This window comes from Streptopelia decaocto (genome assembly GCF_964273445.1).
Source record: "Streptopelia decaocto genome assembly, chromosome: 4".
Lineage (NCBI taxonomy): Eukaryota > Metazoa > Chordata > Aves > Columbiformes > Columbidae > Streptopelia > Streptopelia decaocto.
In genome coordinates this window covers 41039156-41061099 of record NC_138658.1, presented here as the reverse complement: position 1 = coordinate 41061099, position 21944 = coordinate 41039156, and the positions used below count along the sequence as shown (strand labels likewise).

Sequence of the window (21944 nt, the reverse complement as noted above, 5' to 3'; positions counted from 1 at the left end):
AATTCTAGTTGCAAGTGAAGTGATTACTTCCTAGCATCAAAATAATTTATGTAGCAGCAAGCTGAAATACCATCTTGAAAATAATAAATTTTTAAAGCACAGGAGGTACCTAAGGGCCTCCTAGAGACACCTTTATGCCTAACCCCCAGAATGTCGTTCCCTGAATAGTTACATAATGGGATTCCCGAAGAATAAGAGCAGTGTAACATGAGCCAGCATCCAGCCAAGGCAGTCAGGATCTGCCCGCACAGTTCGTTCCCATACAGTCTTATTACTGAAAGATGTATAAAAGTGATGCAGAGCAATTTGAAAACCTTTCTAAATATTTATACAAGGTTCAATAATGCTGTTCACACGGAGCAAAAGTAAGAGTACAGGGAATATAACTTTTTGCACAGCTGAGATTTAAGCAGGCTGTAGTGTGTTACGTTGTTAGCACTGTGCAATCTGTTTTGGTTTCACTGTTTGACTTGTTGTTGTTGTTTTGTTTTAGCCACATTGTGACTGGAACACAGTATCTATGCTATGTTTATTTAGGGCTCTGAATGGGGTGTAACTTACGTTCACAGATGGCTCCAGGATGTTATTGATAGGAAGGTTACAAATACAGTACTCTTTGGGTTACTCTGTTTCTAATATGGAAAAATCTTTTTTCTCTCTGGCCAAAAAAAGCTGCTATACTGTCTCAAGTGAAGCTGCCAACACTGCTCAAGAAGTAACTGCTTAGGATTAACATAAATTTTCTTGGACTATTTCAGACAGGCTCTGTGTGCGTTTTACCCAACTTCATCTGTCGGGTTCAGAGCCGGCTGGAACAAGTCGGGCACTTCGCTTTCCCCTCGGGGCTGGGACCTACAGCGGGCTTCATCTTTGCGGAGCCAAGGCTCGGGGCGGGCCGGGCGAAGCCCGACGCAGCTGGACCGCCCGTGCCCCTCCGGGCTGTGCAGGGGCGGCTGGGGCCTGCTCGCCTCCCCGGCACAGCCGCGGCGCGTCCTGGGCGGCCCTTTGCCCGCGGTGCGGGGCCACCGGCTCTCCGGGGCGCCAGCAGCAGGCGGCGCCGCGGCAGCAGCGGCGGAGGAGGAGGAGGAGGAGGAAGGCCGCCGGCGGCCCCCCCTCGCCGCGCAGAGGCGCAGGCAGAGGGCGCTTTCGCCATGCGCAGCCCCCGCCACCGCCGCGCAGCCCCAGGCGCCGCGCACCCCCCGGCCGCGCTGGCGCTGACAGGCGTCCGGAGAGACCTCCGCGGCGGGCGGAGAGGCGCGGAGCGAAGCCCCTCGGCCCGGCCCGCGCGGGAGGGCGAAGGGAACTCCCCCGGTGCGAGCGGCCGCTCGGTCCTGCTCTGCCGCTCGCCCTCTCTCTTTGCCTTCCCTCCTCCTCTCTGCGCTTTCCACCTCCCCTGCTCCTGAGTGAGCGCAGCCTCGGATGTCCGGTTTCCTGGTGGGTTTTTTACCTGGCAAACTCCGGATAACTTTGGTGAGAATTTGTAAAGCGGCTGGGAAAGTTGGGAACTCTCCTGCAGGCGTCTAGGAGCTGCTGCTACCGCATCTTCTCCATCCCACGGATTTTACTGCCTTGGATATTGCAAGGGGGAGAGAGGGAGGGGGGAGAGGAAGAGAAGAAGCCTCATAATTTCGGCTGCATTCCTTCAGCTGCCCCGCGGCCCCGCTCCGCGCCCGCCCTGCCATCTTTGCACAATGCACTTGCTGGAGGTGCTCTCCCTAGGTTGCTGCCTTGCTGCCGGCGCCGTGCTCCTGGGACCCCGGCAGCCGGCCGCCGCCGCCGCCTACGAGTCCGGCCAGGGGTACTACGAGGAGGAGCCCGACGTGGGGGAGGCAAAGGTAAGCCCATGCCCCCGCTGCAGATGCCAGCTCACTCCTTTTAGGCTTGTGGCTCCGAGTCCGTTTGAACTGATCGCTTGGAAATCCCAACGAGGAAAAAAATTGGGAGAAGCGTTTTTCAGTGGGGGGCTCTTCAAAAGCGAGGGAAGGAAAAAAAGAAAAAAAAGTCTGGATTTTCAGGGTTGCTGGAAGGAAGGTTACACGGGGAACCACTGTATTTACAAGGAAACGCAAAACACCTGATCGGCAGAGGCAGCCGAAGGGCTCTGCTCCTGCCGTGGTACTGGGGCTGCCCGGCAGGGAGCGGTCCCGGCCGCGGTCCCGCCGTTTACAGCGGGGCTCGGACAGGGCAGCGACCCGCCGGCTTCAGCCGATCCCGGCCCCGGCAGCGTTCCCAGCCGGCGGGTCGCGGGTGCACCCGGGACTAACATGCGGGGGGTCTGCGGCGAGCTGGGATGGGCCGAGCTGGGGAGCGCGGGAGGGACGGCTGGAAAACTCTCGGAGAAGCAGCTGTGCACAGGAACGGAGCGGCGAGGGAGGCGTGGGGAGACGATGACAACAAAACCAGAGACTTTCCATTTGTTGAAAAGTCTCTTGGAGTTATTGACGCCTTGGATGAGTTGCTGCTGCGTAACAGAATTGATGGGAGGTGTAAAGTGACACTCCAGTCTGAAAATTTTTATTCTACCTAGGCATACAGTGGAAGTTAGGCTTAAATTCTCAGAGTCCAGTCACAAATAGTTAGAATTCGGTGTTAATTTTTGCTTGCATAGGAAGTTTTGTAATGCAGAATTCAAGTACCTTTGATACTTGTGGTTTTGCAGTTCCCGGTATGCTGATGCATAGAAGTGATGCATACATACTATGTGGTTGTACGAGCATCTGGCATTATTAGGAAGACCTTTGATTGTCTGAACTTCTGACAACTCTTACCCTCATCTCATTGTTTTGAAGATTTCTGACATACTTACTGAAAGCAATCGTGACCCTGCTCATTCATTATTCATTTCAGTATGGGGTGAGGGCGAAGTGGGGATTAAAAGTTAAGCTGATATTCTGATTTTTTTAATTTTTTTTTTCCTATGCTGTTTCTTTTACTGAATAGAAGTTTGGGTGATTTTACTGTAACTACACGGGAATTCAAGTTTTGGTAGTGTACATTGATGGTACTTAGGTCAGGTATTCAAACTGTTACAGACCATACATAGTTTGCACAGAATTCATGCTTTTCAAATGATATTCTGCACAGAAAAGGTTACTGAGTATACTGTAGTCTTTCTTTGAAGATTTTAATTACAGATGAATGCTTATGTTGCAGTGTTGTGACTGCTAGTATGCTATCAGTGATCATGTTATTTATCAAGTATTTTTCAAACTTAAGTATTTAAAAGAAGAAACATGAAATAAATTCAACTGGTCACTCTTATTACTTAGACTATCTATTAAAAAAAAAATGCAAAACTTAGTGAAAGGTAAAAAATACCTCAACTTTTTCTAGCCCGTGACTGTAAGTCAGCTATTTACTGGGTGAAACTGGCATTTGAGCCTCAGAATACATAGCTTCTGCTGAAAAGGTAGAAAGAATCCAAACTGGAGGACAGTGCACAATTTGTACACTTGAAATGCTGAGGTGGAACAGCTGATAGTGAAGAAATTTTCCTAAGTGATGCTGTATGTCCCCAAACACGTGTTGTGGACAGTCTGTTTCTTGAAGAAAACTCAAAAGTCTTTGGGAGCTGCCACTGTGGTGCATTGTGTAGAAGTGCAAGTGCTCCCAGGAAGAAGGGGAACTGCCAGGAAACTAGTCGAAGAGAGGTCAAGAGACTGGGAAGTGAGTGGGATAGCACGTGTTAAGTGATGATGTTAACAGAAAAAAATGGTTTTGTGCCTGACTTCTGGTGAGTAGTAGAGACAGAGAGAGGGAGAATGGCTCTGGATCCAAGCTGACTTAGTCATGTTAGAAGTCTTTAGTTGTGAGTTTACTTTTGCTGGAAATGTTTGAGTGAGTGCTGTGCATATTTGTTCATGTGATGAGAGAACGTTGAGATGAATGTCTGAAGTAATTGTGAAAGGATTAAGTAAGTGAACTTAAGTAATTGTTTCAGGGAAAATCTGATTATATTGTCAGCAAGTCATCTGCTTTGAACTTCCTTAACTTCAATCAAAAATGCGTAATCACTTGAGTTTGTGTTCATAGACGTTATGCTTTTTCTGTTTCTACTTTTCATCCGTGTGCCATACTGCTGCATATTAAACTGATGCCTAAGTCAGGCCACACAACCTTTTAGGTCAACTCTTTACACAATATATTTATTTCTCTTTACTCCTACTTTAAGAACTCCAGCTTTAGAAATATTTTAAAGAGTGCAGATGAAGTTGATGGTCCTCCAACATAGACGGAAAAGCTCAGCAGGTATTAAGGGTATTGTGTTTTTATGCAGGTAAGTGGTATGCATGTGCAGCAATTGGAAGCGTTACAGATATAAATAGTAGTAGTTCTTCATACACAGCTCTTGCAAGGGCATGCTCTGCAGCAAGTGGGCACTGATAAGCTTGTGCAACACTGCTTTCCCCCTTTTTTTTGTTTTCCAGCCTGAGGGTAAAGTTCATTATTTAACAAGCTTACAGGGCCAAGATTAATACTTTTCAGCTGAACTGTCTGCTCAGTGGGATGGGAATCAATCCTACCTATAAATTGCCTCTTTCAGATTTCCTGCAGCACAGGGGAGTTTCCCCAATGAGGCTGCACCCCATCTCTCCCAGCAGGGCAGAAGGCAGGGTGGCCCTGGCTCCCTCTGTCTGTGTGGCCTGCCAGAGAAGACAACCTGGTATTTCAGTTCTCTCTCTGCTTAAGATGCCATCAGGTGAATCAGCCCTCCAACCCCTAAAGTTGCTGCAGTCTGGCAGGGCTCTCTGCCCTGCTGCCCCTTCTGCCCCACCGCCCAGCAGAAATGCTGGGAACAGCCGCAGTAAGGAGAGGGTGAGCAGTTGTGTGACACTGGTGGCTTGAAAATGTAGCTTCTTGTACCGTCTGTGAATATTTTGATAACTCTTATAGTGTGATTAGTCTCTGCCTCTTGTTCTTTACCTAGTTTTGAACTGGGAACCTGTGGTGAGTATACACTGCAAAGTATTATAAGTAAATAAAATAATTCTTTATTGCTTGTTTGCTGTAAGTTTCAAAATGAAGTAGGGGTACTACACTGGCATTCTAGGCATGAATTAAACTTCTTCGATTATTGAAACTAAGGTGTGACAGTAGCATGTATCTGGCCTGCATTAATGGTAATGGAGTAACAATAGCAGGAATAGATTATTATGGTAACAATAACTGGAAAGAAGACACGCATCTGGGAGTGTTTGCCATAGCTGCACCTTTATTTTGTTATGTAGTCAAACCTTTAAGATTTTATGACTACACAAAAGCAATATTGATCAACTGCCCCATGTATTTTTTAGAGGTTTAAAACTATATTTATGCAAGGATTCTTAGTCTTGTGCTGGAATGGAAATAACAAATGAAAATGTATTTGCTTGTTCTAAAGTGCATCCCTGAAAGTGGCACTGGGGCTTTTTTAGGCAGACAGCAATAAAGTACAGAACAGTCTTTGTGCTGTGATTTTGCTGCTTGCTTTTTGCAATGGAAATAGGTGCACTTACTTGAGCTCCATTTATCTTGGATGCTACCTTAGCTCAGAGATACCTTTTTATTATTATTTTAAACCTGACCTAATCATAAAATACTGCTAGTTGATGGCTACTGGAGTTTAAATACTGTTCGAGTGGGAGGAAAAGCAGTATGTCAGTTTCTGGGGTTTCCTCCTGTCACTGTATCTTGATGGTGTAATCTCAAACCCATCAGTTTTATGGCCACCTCTGAGTTTATGAAGTGTGCCTTACTCCTCCTTGTGATGTAATGTGCACTGGTGAGAGATGAGGCTAGGTTTTCTGCTCTGAAAACAAGCATAGACCTCACTCTCAGTACTCAAGCAGTGCTAAATTGCGCAAATAGGGAGAATGTTATTTTTTTCTGCTGTTACTATTTTGTCTGCTACAACTTTCTTTTTCATGTGTGTGTAGCCACTTTGTTTTTCTTTTTTTTTTCTTTTTTCTTTTTTTTTTTTTTTTTCCCCGCAGACACAGGCACACACACAAAGATGCTGTCTTTTTATAGAAGCACAACTTTTGTCAGATACAATAGGATGAACATAAGTAATATAATAGGACCTATTATGAAGCCTAAGCAACAATTCTGCAAACATTCTGAAGGTTCTAAGGAAACTTTGGGAATCACTTAACTAATTGCAGTGTTTGGAGGCTTACAGAAACTTCTCAAAAAATATTATTTGTATGCTCACTTAGGTTCAGCGTGTTGTATGTTTAAACTCTTGCATGTTCTTCAAGGGTCTGTGTCTGCTTATTTTAGTAAAAATAAACCAGGATTTGATCTTTAGGCTGTTGTAGCTGAGAGTGATGGTGGTAATTCTCGTGTATTGATACCCTGCATCCAGGATAGGAAGTACGTCTTAGAACCTTATGTTCAGCTGCTGCTTTCTTGAATGTGGTCAGTGATTCATTAAAACAAAATGCTTGGAACTGAGGGAATCCAGCTGAAGCCAGACTGGTATCCTATCAAGTTTAATATCCTTGTTTAATGTAAAAAATGTGCTACAGTTGTCTGTAGAATGAATTATAAGAAATTCCAAGCAAGATTGTTACTTGAAAGATGTCAGCTCTTTTGAAATCTGAGTTGCTTTTTGAGAGTTTTAGGTTTGGCAAGGTGTTGAATTTTGTTTAGTAAGTAGGATAAGTATGATTGTTTTCATTATCTGTTATAAAAAATCAATACTTTTTTTTCCCTAATTTCGTCTTGCTTCTAACCTAAGTGTTATGTAATATGAAATTCCTCTCCATGTATATGTATATCTCCTTCAAAGGCTCACTAATGACTGCATACATAGCAAAAGAACTTTAATGTAAAACATCGATAGCTGGGGGGGGACCATAGGGGATTGTTTGTTTGAATTCCTATTGTATATGAATTTGTCAACTTGTTTTCCCTTTTTTGTGTTTATCTGTCACCAGAAGTTTTTCTGATGACTTCATATTTTTGTGTTACTGTACTTCCCCCCCTCTTTGTTGCATTTCAGATTTTAATTAGGAAATAGCTAAACTGTAAGTCATTTATTCTTCTGCTCTTCCATTGTAATAATTGTAAATCAGTCTCTCTAGCTCTTTAGTAATTTGTTTTTTCTTCTGACACTTCCTGACTTGTCTAAGATGGCTGTAACTCCTTACAAATATTTAGAGACTGCAATTTCCAGTGAAGTGGATCAATGTTTTGGGATGATGCTCCTATTTAGCACAATAACCAAGAGGTATGATGTTATTTGGAGGAGGAGGAGAAGGGAAAACATCTTCTGATAACTGAAAAGAAAAAAAATAGTAGTAGTTGGTATATTTTGGCTATATTGTATTCTTTGCTGAGGATGGGTGAATTCTGTTTTAAGGTGAATATGTTATCTTCCTAAATGTAGTTACTGAGGCAATACATCTTCTGCAGGAAATTTTTTGGATTTTCATCGTGACTCACTTCAGTGAAAAATGATTGCTTGAGGAAGTTAATGACATTAATTATCTGACCCTGCCATCACCCTGAACCCTGTAGTACTCCATACTGTTCACATAACTGCTTCAACAACTAGGTGGCAATTTTCAAATAGCCTGATCTTGAGGATGCAGCTTAAAACCTGTTGGAGGTGTTTTGCATCCTGTTCCTCACTGAAGACAGAGGACTCCGTATCTTGGACAAGGAAAAATACTGGCAAAGAACTGAACAATTCTTGGAAGACACCAGAAGGCTGTTGGGAAATGGGGAACATGGGTGTTTATCTCTGATATCATAGGTGTGTGATCCCCTGTGTTATTCCTGCTTGCTTGTGGCAGTCTTGTGAAATAAGAAATTTCAGGAATCATATGTCCTTTGAGCAAAATCCTTTGCACCATAAAGTGGTTTAATTCTTTGACTTTTCTTACCCAAGAATTGTCCTTTGTTGGCACAGAGAAGAGAGGAATTCAGCAGAAGGGATTTCTTCTGAGAACAGCCATGGCATTTAGCTATTTCCTCTTTTTTTTCCTTTTTTGTTTTTTTTTTTCTTTTCCCAAATGAGAACTGTAGTATCTTCCCAACCCCCTGCATGTGTGAAAATTTCTAGGACTTGAAGAGATTTTCAGAAACATATCCTACTGAAGAACATTCAGACGAAGCAAAATTGCTCTAGCTGTCCGTCAACTGTCTTTGATTACAGAATTCAGCAGACCAAATGCAGTTGTGGTGGACTGCCCCAGCTGTCCACAATGTACTTGCTGCATCAGTCACAATATTCAGAGCCAAGAGAAAAACTGACAAAGTGAAACTTCACACATTAGCTACTAACTATTTACTTATGATTGGGTAGACAATGAAAGGTTTGGGCTTTGTTTGCTTGTTTTGTCGGTGTTTTGGTTTTCAAATTGGCCAAGAGAGATGCAGGTGGTAAGCAACCTCTGCAGTCTGCTCAAGGAACAGTCTCATTAGAGAAACAAAGAGAAGCAATTGTAAAGGTTGAGGTATTTATTATTTTACTTCTAGGTTAAACACTTATTTTGGCAGGCCTGTATTATAATTCTGATTCAAGTAAGAGCCGTTCACCCCTTTCCAAATAGATGGCTAATACTTATTACCCTGCAGGTATGGGATTCATATGCACAATCATGTGAAGAAAAACCGGCAGTTGTTTGAGGTGTGCTGTCTGCAGATGGAGGGATACATGTTCCTGCTCTGCTGACTGGAATCCTGATCCTATAGGATTCTTGCTGAGGAAGCAGTTCAAGGGTGGCATGCACAAGTTCTCTTCTCTGGCCCCCCTGTGACCCAGAGTGAGACCAAATGGACACTTCTCTGAAACTGTTCTCTTCCAGTCCACCAGGTCTGGGATCTGTAGACTTGGATTCACCCCTAGCTGCACTTGAAAGTGCTCTGTCCTGGTTTTGGCTGGAATAGAGTTAATTTCCTTCCTAGCAGCTGGTATAATGCTGTGTTTTGAGTTTAGTATGAGAAGAATGTTGATAATACACTGATGTTTTAGTTGTTGCCAAGCAATGTTTATATCAAGTCAAGGACTTTTCAGCCAGAAGGCTGCAGGTGCACAAGAAGCTGGGAGGGAATGCAGCCAGGACAGCTGACCCAATCTGGCCAAAGGGGTATTCCTTACCATATGATGTCATGCTCAGTATATAAACTGGAGTTAGCTAGGAGGCAGATACCACTGCTCAGGAATCAATGGGCTGTTGGTGTCATGGGCAGTGAGCAGTTGCTTGTTGTGTATATTCTATTATTTTTGTTCTTTGCTGTCCTGCTGAACTGTTCTTGTCTCAATACATTAGGTATTTTTTCCTTTGCCCCCTTTCAATTCTCTCCACCATCACACTTCGGGGTGGAGAGGTGAGTGAGCAGTGACACGGTCCTGGTTGCTGGCTGAGGTTAAACCATGATATGCTTGAACAAAGTTGAGCTCCAGGAACTGTCTATGTAGGTGGTGGCACTTTGCACTATATGCACATTAAAGAAACTTAACATAGAATCATAGAGTCATTTTGGTTGGAAGAGACCCTCAATATAATAGAGTCCAACCATAACCTAACTCTGGCACTAAGCCATGTCCCTAAGAACCTCATCTATGCATCTTTTAAACACCTCCAGGGATGGTGACTCCACCACTTCCCTCGGCAGCCTGTTCCAATGCCTGACAACCCTTTCCATGAAGAATTTTTTCCTAATATCCTATCTAAACTTCCCCTGGTTCAACTTGAGGCCATTTCCTCTTGTCCTACCACTTGCTACTTGGGAGAAGAGACCAACACCCTCCATGCTACAACCTCCTTTCAGGTAGTTGCAGACAGCAATAAGGTCTCCCTTCAGCCTTCTTTTCTCTAGGCTAAACAGCTCCAGTTCCCTCAGCTGCTCCACATCAGACTTGTGCTCCAGGCCCCTCACCAGCTTCGTCACCCCCTCTGCACTCTCTCCAGCACCTCAATGTCCTTCTTATGATGAGGGCCCCAAAACTGAACACAGTATTTGAGGTGAGGCCTCACCAGTGCCGAGTACAGTGCCACAATTGCTTCTCTAGTCCTGCTGGCCACGCTTTTCCTGATACAAGCCAGGATGCTGTTGGCCTTTTTGGCCACCTGAGCACACTGCTGGCTCATATTCAGCTGGCTGTCAATTTACACCCCCAGATCCTTTTCTGCCAGGCAGCTTTCCAGTCTCTCTTCCCCCAGCCTGTGGCGCTGCCTGGGGTTGTTGTGCTCCAAGAGTTGGACCCGGCACTTGGCCTTGTTAAATCTCATACAATTGGCCTCAGCCCAAAGATCCAGCCTCTGTATGGCCTTCCTACCCTCTAGCAGATCAGCACTCCCACCTGATTTGATGTTGTCTGCAAACTTACTAAGGATGCACTCAATGTCTTAATCGAGATCATTGGTAAAGCAATTAAACAGAACTCACCCCAATACTGACCCCTGGGGAACAACTTTTGCTGCCAACTGGATTTGACTCCGTTCACCACAACTGCTTGGGCCTGGCCCTCCAGCCAGTTCTCTACCCCGTGAAGAGTATGTCCATCCAAACCGTGAGCTGCCAGCTTCTCAAGGAGTATGTTGTGGGAAACAGTGTCAGAGGCTTTAGTAAAGTTCAGGTAAACAACATTCACAGACTTTCCCTCATCCACTAAGTGGGTCACCTTGTCATAGAAGGAGATCAGGTTGGTCAGGTAGGACCAGCCTTTCATGAACCCGTGCTGACTGGGCTTGCTTGGTTGTCTTGTATGTGCTCTGTGATGGCACTTAGGATGATCATGGAGAAATAAAAAAAAAAAAAAAAAAAAATTCTGAAGTGTTTAAAACATAAGGAAAGCCTGAGAAGTAAAGAAAATTGTATGGAAAGACTTGCTTAAACAGCTTTCTTTTGTTCATTCCTTAAGAAAAACAGGGTGACCACTTCTTGCCACAAGTGTTGGATGTCATTTTGAATTATTTCTTAGAAAATAAATCTATTTTCTTTGAAAATGTTGTCTTTGGAGTTCTGAGAATTCACCACAGCCTTGACATGTCATTCTTCTTGACTAAAAACTGCTAAGTATTGCACTCTGCAACAGACTGTGGCTGCTGTGGCTGTGGCTGCTGTGAACTGGAGACTAGGGGGATACGACGAAAGCAGGTTTCACTGGAAGTCAAAGAAAGTGTTTGTATTTTGTACCTATTGAAGGATCATTCATTATTTGGTGTACTGCTGAGGATATAATCTCTGCTTGTTTACATGCTCACTGTTACTTAGAGAACACTTCTCCTGCTAGCTCTTCTTAGAAATAACACAGAAAAGGAAAATCATGTCACTTCAATCATTCCAGTTATATGTATTTGTAACTGGCTGCAGATACACTTGACAGAAACATACCTTGCCTATAAACGTAGCAGTACCAAGACTCTTGATGGAGACTGTAAGTATCACTTCTATAGCATCACTATTTATGGTTAGACTAGCAGTGTAATTAACTGCCCAAGGAAACTAAGAAACTTGTGAGGCAGTGCCTTATTGACGCTTGTCCCTTGCCTAGGGACAGATGTTTCCCCATTAAAGCAGAGCCTACAACTTCCTCTCCACCCCACCCGCTTCCCAGGAAATCTTGTGCAACTAGTGCTGCTGTGGGACAAACATAACCATTTACTCAATTTCATTTTATTCATGTATGTCAGGGTACTCATGTTAGGATTTCAATATCTCTTTGCTGTAAGGATTTTTTAAATTTTATTTCCTCTATATCATTAATATTATATTGAGATATTCTGTGATTTGGAGGAAACAAGATAATCGTATTAATAATCAGCAGGCTTGCACTGTTGAATCACAGTAGATTTGGTAAACATGAAGGGCTTTTTCCAGGAAGGAAGATAGGGATGGACAATTATTTTGTCTTTCTAGTTGGGTGTGTTTCTGGCTGGCTAGAGAAAAGCAAAATGTTGGTTCATTTAAAAATACCAAGAATCCTGTTGTGCAGGCTACAGCACACAGCTTTAAGGAGGACATTAACAGCTGCTAAATATCCCACTGGCATGACAGAAGAGCATGGGTATTGGCCTCTCTCCTTTGTAAAGTTTCATGGCCTTTCAGGGAGGTTTCATCTGAACTGCCAGGCAGCAGAAACCATGAGGTTAGGCTCAAAATCAAATTGTCCAAGGGTCTCCTTGCTTGCTTGCTGGAGTGTTAGAGGTGCTGAGTTTGTGTTTTGTGCCCTGTGTTCCCACGTGCACCCTGAGACATGAGTATGTGCTTTTTTGAACACACGGTTCAAAAAGGCCTGGGTTCCTTTTGTGGCTCAGCAGAGCCCAGCTGGGCAGCTCCTGGCTGCCTCAGTGCGATTTCTTTGGCCTGTCACGAATGGCACGTTAATAGCGCTGGGTACATAAGGAGCTTCTGAACCCATTTAGGAGGAGATTTACTGTGCTTGTGCTTATGGAGGTGGGTTTGATGAAGCCTGGAGTTGGACTGAGATCAGGCTGCCTTAGGGTGGTAAATGGGCTGATAAAGGGCTGTCTCTGCAGTTATCCTTCTCTCCAAGACTGTGGTGCTCAAGTCAGAGTAAATGCAGCCTGTACAACTAAAAGGTGTGGAAAGTGATGAGTGAAAAAAATGCTTTAATTTTTCTTACCTGAGAAGAGTTGCTTACTTCTTCCTGAACATCAACTGTGAAAATGATGAGGGTTCTTAAGATTAATGAGAACCTTGCTTTTTTCTTTCTCCAGGTGACTAGCCAAGTATGTGATCAAATTATTAAACACAAATTAAAAGAGTAAAGAGTTGTGGAGGAGTTCTGAGTACTTTCCTTTCCCAGATACCTGTGGATGGGCTGATAAGGCAGTAAAGGCACATTGAACCATGATATTGGAACAGGAGAAGGAGCAGTGGAGGATTTTCAGAGGGTAGGACCATTCTTCAAAGGAAGGAAGAATTAGGCTTTTCTGTTGCATCAGGTAGAACTAAAGAGTTAGGCAAACTCTAAACTGAACAGTCACTACTAATCTGGATTAATAGCATAAAAGGCTCTTTGTAGCAACGAAACTCTTTGAATATCTTAGCATAACTAACGGTTTCAGAAGATTAATGAAATTTTCAAATCCTCATCTCTTATGACAGATGGATGGTCTGTATTTTTCCCTTGAGCCTTTAAGTGGCTGCTTTACTCCATAATTAGTTGGCTTAGGGTATTTATTTTGATTATTGGAATAACATAAGAGAAGATGAATGGCTGCACCTGGTCAGACACAATGTCTGGTTAGCCCTATATACTATTTTCAACAGTATCCAAGATGGACAATCTTGATGGACAGCCACTAAATGATGCATGATGTGCCCTACTGATGTGGCAGAGGATGACTTGGAGAGGGATGTTATTGTATGAGGAGCAGTCTGTCACACTGTCACACCTTCCTCCTCACTGCACCTTTTCCCCCAGTTACTTCCAGGTGAAGGCTGTACTTTGGTTGTGGACATATCTCTTCCTGCAAGAAGATAGTGCCCACTGGGTCAAGGCCCCCAAAAGTTTATTTTTTTACCCCCTGTCCTGTGAGCTGCCCTGCCTGATTCCCTCATGGAGGGGCCTATCGTGTGACATCCAGCTGATTTGTCACCCAGCCATCCCATGGAAAGCGCTTGAGATAGTCATACTTGCTTTGTTTCTTCACCTTTGTATCGCACACACCACATTTGGGAGAAGCCCCAAAACCCTGGTGTGTGAGCGTTTGCCTGCTGCTCGTTCCTTGGTCAGCTGAGGACTTCAGCTGGAAAACCTAACAGCAGGCATTGGGTGTTCAGAGTCCCAAGGCTCATCATGTTTTTCATAGTGAGAGTGCAACCATAGCAACATGCACCTGGCTACAGCCACTCTTCTGGCTCTTCCAGTGCCTCTTAGCTTTTTTTGTCTGGACTTTCTCTTTCTTTTTTATTTATGCCCTTAGCATCCCAGGCCCTGCCAAATTACAGGACCTACTTGACAACTTCTTCTGAGCAAAAAAAATGGAAAGTGTCACTTCATGCTTACAGACTGTTGGCAGCAGGGCAGCTTGTGAACTTCCTTGCCTTAAATGATGAGGGGGGATTATTTTGCTTTTCTTCTTTTAATTAATACCTTTCAGTTTACTTCTGTGTGTTATCTGGGTGCTTGAAGTTTGTTTTTAAGTGGATTGTCTGTTTAATATATATAATAATAAATTTTAAAAAAATGAACAAGCCACAAAGATGAAAGAACCATTTCTTTTGTTTGTCTTGAGCCTGACACCTTTTAATTATATATGAAGCTTCCCCAGTCGTCATCCTGGACAAGACAGGGAATCATTCTGTCCAAGCTGCTTGTGGTTTTATTGGGGTCCTCTCTCTGTTCTTCTTTTTCAGGCTAAAGATCCTTCACTTATGTAACCTGTTTTTTGTAGTGAAGCTGTTCCTTACCTTTGATCACCCAACTTCATACTTTTCTTAATTCTTTTTAAGACATCACAGATGTATGTAGGGACACACTGTCTTGTTCTTTTTCCTAAAAATTCCACTTAAATATTTATTTTAAAAGTGTATCTTGATTGGAGAGTATTTTGTAATGTGTCAGACATGAGTATGATTAAAATATGCCTTTTTAAACAACTGCCCATGTTTATACTGAAGAACTTGATGGAGCAAGGCATTTCATAGTTATTAGAATTTCCTCAAAATTAACTTAAAAGCTGTTTTTAGGGGCCTGTTTCAAGATGATGTATGATTATTTAACCTATGTGTTCATTATGCCTTGAATGAGTTTTTCTGCCTGCCACATGCGCACAGCGAGAGATTTAATGGGACTAGCTATGTTCTGAGTTGTAAACCATGAGCTATATATTTAGTGTCTTTAATTACTTTTTTTAATGAGATCTGTTCTCAGAGTAAATATGAAATATGCCAGCGACTTTGTAAAGGCTGTTTATACCTGTTAACAATAAGGTGTTGCTGTCAGGTAAGCTTTGTGAGAGCTTGGTTATGTGCACTAACTAGGTGCATATGATTAAAAGAAAATTAATCAGAATCCTATGTTCGGTCGGGAGGTTATGATGTGGTGGCAATTACAGAAACATGGTGGGACATTCGCATAACTGGAATGTGGTCATGGATGGCTATGCCCTTTTCAGGAAAGACAGGCCAGCCAGGCGTGGTGGTGGAGTTGCTCTCTATGTGAGAGAGCAACTACAATGTACTAAATTCTGCCCAGGAGTGGATGACGAGCAAGTTGAGAGTGTATGGGTCAGGATCAAGGGGCAGGCTGGCAGGGCTGACACTGTTGTGGGCATCTGTTACAGGCCACCAGATCAGGCTGAGGAAGTTGATGAGGCCTTCTATGGGCAGCTGAGAGTGGCCTCACAGTCACAGGCCCTGGTTGTTGTGGGTGATTTTAATTTCCCTGATGTTTGCTGGAAGGACCATTCAGCCAGCCAGCCGCAGTCCAGGAGGTTCCTCCAGTGCATTGATGATAACTTCCTCATGCAGATGGTGGAGGAGCCGACTAGGAGAGGTGCACTGCTGGATCTCATCCTCACTAACAAGGAGGGTCTGGTCGAAGAAGTAAAGGTTGAGGGCTGCCTGGGCTGCAGTGACCACAAGATGGTGGAGTTCAGCATATTGTGTGGAAGGAACAGAATAGCAAGTAGAATTGCAACCCTGGACTTTAGCAGGGCTAACTTTGGCCTTTTCAAGCAATTGCTGGGGGAAATCCCATGGGCAAGACTGCTTGAAGGAAAAGGGGCCCAAGATAGCTGGGTGGCATTCAGAGATTGCTTCTTCCACACTCAGGATCAGAGCGTCCCCACATGTAGGAAGTCAAGGAAGGGAGCCAGGAGGCCTGCGTGGTTGAATAGGGATCTGTTGGGTATGCTCAAGCAGAAGAGGAGAGTTTACAGGTCATGGAAGCAGGGGCTGGCCACTTGGGAAGAATATAAGGCTGCTGTTAGAGGATATAGGAAGGCAGCTAGGATAGCCAAGGCCTCCTTAGAATTACAGCTGGCGAGAGGGGTCAAGGACAGCAAAAAGAGCTTTTTCAAATACATAGCAGATAAAACTAATACCAGAGGCAATGTAGGCCCACTGATGAATGGGGCGGGTGCCCTGGTGGCAGAAGATACAGAGAAGGCAGAGTTACTGAATGCCTTCTTTGTCTCTGTCTACTCTGCTGGAGGCTGTCCTGAGGAGCCCTGTACCCCTGAGACCCCGGATGAAGTCAGGACAATGGAGGAGTTTGCTTTAGTCGATGAGGACTGGGTTAGGGAGCAATTAGGCAATCTGGACATCCATAAATCCATGGGTCCAAATGGGATGCACCCATGGGTGCTGAGGGAGCTGGCTGAAGTAATTGCTGGACCGCTTTCCAACATCTTTGCCAAGTCTTGGGAAACAGGAGAGGTGCCCGAGGATTGGAGGAAAGCAAATGTCACTCCAGTCTTCAAAAAGGGCAAGAAGGAGGACCCGGGTAATTATAGACTGGTCAGCCTCACCTCTGTCCCTGGGAAAGTAATGGAACAGCTTATCCTTGGTGCCATCTCAAGGCATATCAAGGATAAGAGGGTTATTAGGGGCAGTCAGCATGGCTTTACCAAGGGTAAGTCATGGTTGACCAACCTCATAGCCTTTTATGAGAATGTAACAAGGTGGATGGATGATGGCAGAGCGGTGGATGTGGTCTACCTTGACTTCAGCAAAGCCTTTGACACAGTCTCCCACAGCATCCTCACAGCTAAGTTGAGGAGGTGTGGTCTAGACAATAGAGTAGTGAGGTGGGTTGCAAACTGGCTTAAGGAGAGAAGCCAGAGAGTGGTAGTCAATGGTGCGGAGTCTAGTTGGAGGCCAGTATCTAGTGGAGTGCCTCAGGGGTCAGTACTGGGGCCAATATTATTCAATATATTCATTAACGATTTAGACGAGGGAATTGAGTGTACTATCAGCAAGTTTGCTGATGACACTAAGCTGGGAGGAGTGGCTGACACACCAGAAGGCTGTGCTGCTGTCCAGCGGGACCTGGACAGCTGGAGAGTTGGGTGGGGAATAACCTAATGAGTGCCATGAGGATGGAGCCAGCCTCTTCTCGGTGGCAAACAATGATAGGACAAGGGGTAATGGGATCAAGCTGGAACACAAGAGGTTCCACTTAAATTTGAGAAAAAACTTCTTCTCAGTGAGGGTGACAGAACACTGGAACAGGCTGCCCAGGGGGGTTGTGGAGTCTCCTTCTCTGGAGACATTCAAAACCCGCTTGGACATGTTCCTGTGCGACCTCACCTAGGCGTTCCTGCTCCAGCAGGGGGATTGGACTAGATGATCTTTTGAGGTCCCTTCCAATCCCAAACATACTGTGATACTGTGAACCTACCTGTGCTTACAAATTTTAGATACATGTCAAGCCTAGCCTGAAGTATAAGAATGTAAGAAATATTCCACTGGCGCAGACTAATGGTCTGGCTAGATGAATGTTTTGCCTCTGTTAGTCTCAGCAGCACATGCTGTTCTCCTTGGGGAGAACATTCAAATTTAGTGCTTTCTGCAGTTTGTTGCCCTCGTAGCCTCTAAGCATGCACAGTTATTGGACTGAGGGTATTGGAGGGCATGCCCCTGCCTCTTCCCTTCAGCATGTGTTTATGGGCATCTTGTTCATGAATTTGTCTAGTTTTATACTGAAGACACCATGAGCTGCTTCGTAACAGGACAGTGCCAGCTGGGGTGCAGTGGAGCTTCTTTGATTTTGGTAACCTGCAATACCTGTCAAAACTTATTCTACAGTAAATATTCTCTACTTCTCTCTTCTTTGTGTGTTTTACAGGCACAAAAGTAATTTTCAGCACTTAGAAAATAAAATATGCTGTTTGTTTGGGGATATGGGATATGTGATCTGAAATTGTCGAAGACCAAACTAAAGAAGAAACATAAATATGCCATTTAATTATTGCATACCATATTTCAGTCAAATGCAAATGCATATTTTTATTTGGCCAGTTACAGGGACTGGATCCAATGTCAGATTTCCCCCACCACCTTTCTTAAGAGGCTGATTTTATTTTAATCTTTAGACCTTTATTACATGCATGTTTTCTCTTCAGTTGCTGTCTGCCTGTGATTTTGCCAGCTCTGGGCAGTATTCTCCCTATAGGTCAGAATCAAAATCTGTAGCTTTTGCAGAAAGCTTGTGTGTCACGACATCGCACCAAAAATCAAACCAGGCAGATGGCAAAGTCAAAGGGGAATTATTTTTTTTTTTTCTGACCAAAATTGTTTAACCAGTGATAAACCAAGAATAAAATACGTTCTTAATCAAAGTCACTTCATGCTCCGACAAACACTTAGTAAACTACAGGTTCAAGGTACCAAGTGGGATCCTCAGACTTTGGAATGATGATTCAAAATGTGTAATTGCTCACCTATAAGATGAGGGCTCTTAATCTTGAGGAGTTTCTTTAGGTGGCATCCCAACCTAACAGGAGGGTCCCTGACTGCAGACCTGCTGCTCTGAGGAGGGGACTGGCTCAAATGGAGTCTCCACTGGGGCTCCATTTATACCCTGGTCAAATCTGATCTGTGGTCATGTATGGTCAGTAGTCTAGAAACGTCTCTCAACAAAGGCTTTTAGTTGTCTAAGGGCCCTGTATGTTGACCGAGGTGTGTATGTGACCATAGTCACTGAACCAGGATGGGTGCATCATGGTTGGCACCAGACTGAGGTATGTATGTGACCATAGACACTATGTGTGGTCCACCAGTCAATAAGTTTCTGGTCTTATTGAAGAGGGTGGAAGGAAGTGCACCTGCCCCATTATGGTGCCTGGAACCCTTATGGATTCGTTAGTAGGAAATTCCATCTTCCAAATGCCACTTGGTGAACACAAGTGCGGTGCCGTGAGAATAGGGGTACACCAGGAGATCCTGTCTTGCTTCTGGATGCCCTACTCAGTAGAAAAACGTAAGAGTTGCAGGAATGTTTAGAGGAAGATGGTGGAGTTGGGTCCTAAACAGTTGGGTCACAAATTTCCCTTAATTCCCTTTTCTCCCTTTCCAGGAGGAAGGAGAAGGTAAGGGAATTAAGGGAAACTCTTCAGATAAGGATTATTAAATGTGAGCTTTAGCAGACATCCAGCATTATCCACTTAGGAAATTCTGTATTCTAATGAAGAAAACTCAGTCATCTAGCATTTGGATTATTTTATTTTTTTTTTCCTCTCCCTGCATTCATTGTTTGTTCTTCTTCGTGGTGTTGAGACATCTTTCTTCTGCCTCACTAGAGAAGTGCCATGTGCTGCTCTGAGGAATTTGTGTGTCTTGCTGAGGGTCCCTCTTGAGGCAAATAAGTTTAAATCGTTATTATTATCTAATAAGCGATAAATTTAGTAAAATTGAAGTTCTTCTGGATAATTATCAGTTCTGCTAAATATTTGTTACATGTTTTTGCTAACCTACTGAATTATATTATTATCTTGCATTTTCTTTATTACAACTGTGAAAACTGTATTTAGCTTTGATTTTATTCTCCTCCATAAATAACATGCACAATGAATTCCTCAAAGTCCCTGTTACGTGCATTGTGTCATGTGTCTCCTAACTTACAGACTGTTTAACATGTGCTCTTATAAAGACTTACATTTTTATAATCACTTTGTATTTTTAACTTTTCAACTGCCTGATGAGGAAGGTATTAAAAAGCAAGGTTATTCTGAGCCAGAGAAGGGTGTGTTCATTAGCTAAACAGTTTCATTAGAACGGGAATTTCCCTTTCACTTTATGAGTTAGTGAGGTGTTGAGGGATTTAACGTAAATGCAAAGTCTTACTAAGATGTGGAATTAATTGGTTATCTTATAAAACTTGCACTGATAGCTGAGTAGCAATCTTGAAAGAAAAATGGAATTAATAAACATTTGTTTTGGTAACCATTAAAGTGGCTGAATTTGAGGCAGAACTATTCTTAATCCACTGCTTACCAATGATTTTCCCATGTTCTTTCATAAAAACAGAATTATTTTGCAGCCAGTGTCCTGATACTCTGAAATAGAAAAGCTTTAGTTGGACTGCAGTATTGTCTTCAGATTCTTCTAGGAAACTGAAAGAAAGCAAACAAAGAAGAAAACCCTACCACCTCTTTGGTTCTACTCAGTGATGATCACAACGAGAGAAATTTCTACCACCCTCTTTGAGGGCACTTTCTTTATTTCATTCCAAACGCTGTCAAAGCTGTACCTGAGAAGGACAGGTTTGTGGGGTTTTTTTGGTTACTGAGATTGAAGTGTTTTTACTTATAGGTTGTCTGCAATAAATTAATTATAATTTTTGTAGTATTATTATGCTGCTGTGAGCAACACTGATATAAAGTTGTAGTTGGTCTGACCCTTCTGGGTCTAGGCATAGTAGTTGAAGAAGGTAGTGTGTATGAGCAACGAGTTACTGCATTTCATCTGGGCTATGGTAAATAAGGCTGTATTTGCAGCATAAATTTGACACAATGGGTGCTCCAGCACGCTTCAGCAAACCGTGAAATGACTTGATTTCTCCCTTCCCTTTTCCATACCCATCATCAAAATCTTTAATTGCAGTTTTGCATGCAAATAAATGGCAGTGAAGCTGCACCAGGCTGTCACAGCTCTTTGATTCCTTTGGCTCTTTGGCTCTGCATAGCAAATTCAGTGCCAAGCCAGGTGCCTATTCAGTGTCCCCTCTACCCCTCATCTCCATCACTAGCCTTGGATCACAGCTTTCTTTTCCTAGTTCTCTCACTCACTTCCCTGAGATCCAAGTTTCAGCTGCAGATTCTAGCGCTGTTCCCTCTCGCAGTGTCCTTCCTTTTTCTCTCATGTTCTTCTCAGGGCAGACTGAGCCTTTCTTTGCTTTCTGTTCCTTTACATTCAAGTTTCTCTTTTTCAGCTGTCTGCTCTGGAATCACTGAGAGTACACAAGAGAAAGACATTGCTGTTGTCACTTCATGACCTGCTGCAGAGCAGAGCTATACCTGCACAGCAAGTGTTGTTCAGCAGCTTCAGGGAACACATACTGATCGTTTGTTAAAGCTTTTTGTGTTTAGCAGAGCAATCTGCCAAAGTTTTTACTGGATGTTCACAAGCTGTAATGCTTATTTGTTGGGCAAATTTTGCTGAAGATGACAAAGCATGCCCCTGAGGCATCCTCCGTTTTTTACTTTCTCTTCCCTATCGCTCCAGATCATACTTCCCTGTCAGTTTAAGATGCTATAAATTTTTATTGAGGAGGCTGTGCTATTTTAATGTGGACAAGAAACAGGCATTAGGACAGTTCCCCAGTGGAAAAATCAAGTTTCAGGTTAAAGTCTGTCAAAACCTTTGAATAAACAGCTAGAAGCAAGGTCTTATAAGTGGAAACGTTGGAGCATTTCCAGCTAAAGTTAACCACTTAAACCTGTGTAGTTTGGTGTCGTCCCCAACAGCCTTCCCGTCACTCACTTGCTTATTTGTCCCCTGCATGGTCCCTTCCCGAGTGCCAGCAGGAGCCATGTGGGTTCTGCAGGGGGAACTGTCAGGAATGGAATCTGAAGGACAGCCTGCTGGGGGGAAAGGTGAGGGGTTTGAAGAGTACTCGGTTGGACCACTTTTTCAGTCTCATTTACTTCTTGGTTTCACACGTGCTTGTGTCTGCACAGGAGACGAGGACTTGTGGGAGGGCAGGAATAAGCAATTGGGAGCAGGAAAAGTAGAGATGGATGGTTTTTCTGTGGTGGAAGTCTAGGACATTTGTTGATTGACAAATTCAGATCCCAGTGGTACTGTCAACTCCAGCTGCAAGGACTGATTTTCACTTTGCAATGTCCTATGGATAAATAGCAGAAACAAATAAATAAATAAAGCAGAAAACTCCTTGAAGGAGGTAGTAGTTGTTTGGAAAACATCTGATTATTGCTTGGCTTTATCTTACTTTATCCACTTAAAGATTAAGTAACTGAGTCATGCTGTCTGGACTCCTGTTGTAACTAAAAGACAGACACAGGCATCTGCAAGGA

General features: G+C 43.6%; 1 protein-coding gene across 1 annotated transcript in view; it reads left to right on the top strand.

Moving 5' to 3' along the window:
• Positions 1 to 1078: 1078 nt before the first annotated feature.
• Positions 1079 to 21944, top strand: part of VEGFC (vascular endothelial growth factor C) — a 79619-nt gene continuing 58753 nt past the window's right edge. Inside the window, 4 exon segments of the mRNA XM_082051879.1 lie at positions 1079 to 1363; positions 1365 to 1404; positions 1408 to 1510; positions 1513 to 1835. Coding sequence (XP_081908005.1) covers positions 1152 to 1363; positions 1365 to 1404; positions 1408 to 1510; positions 1513 to 1835 — 678 coding nt within the window. The 5' untranslated portion in view covers positions 1079 to 1151.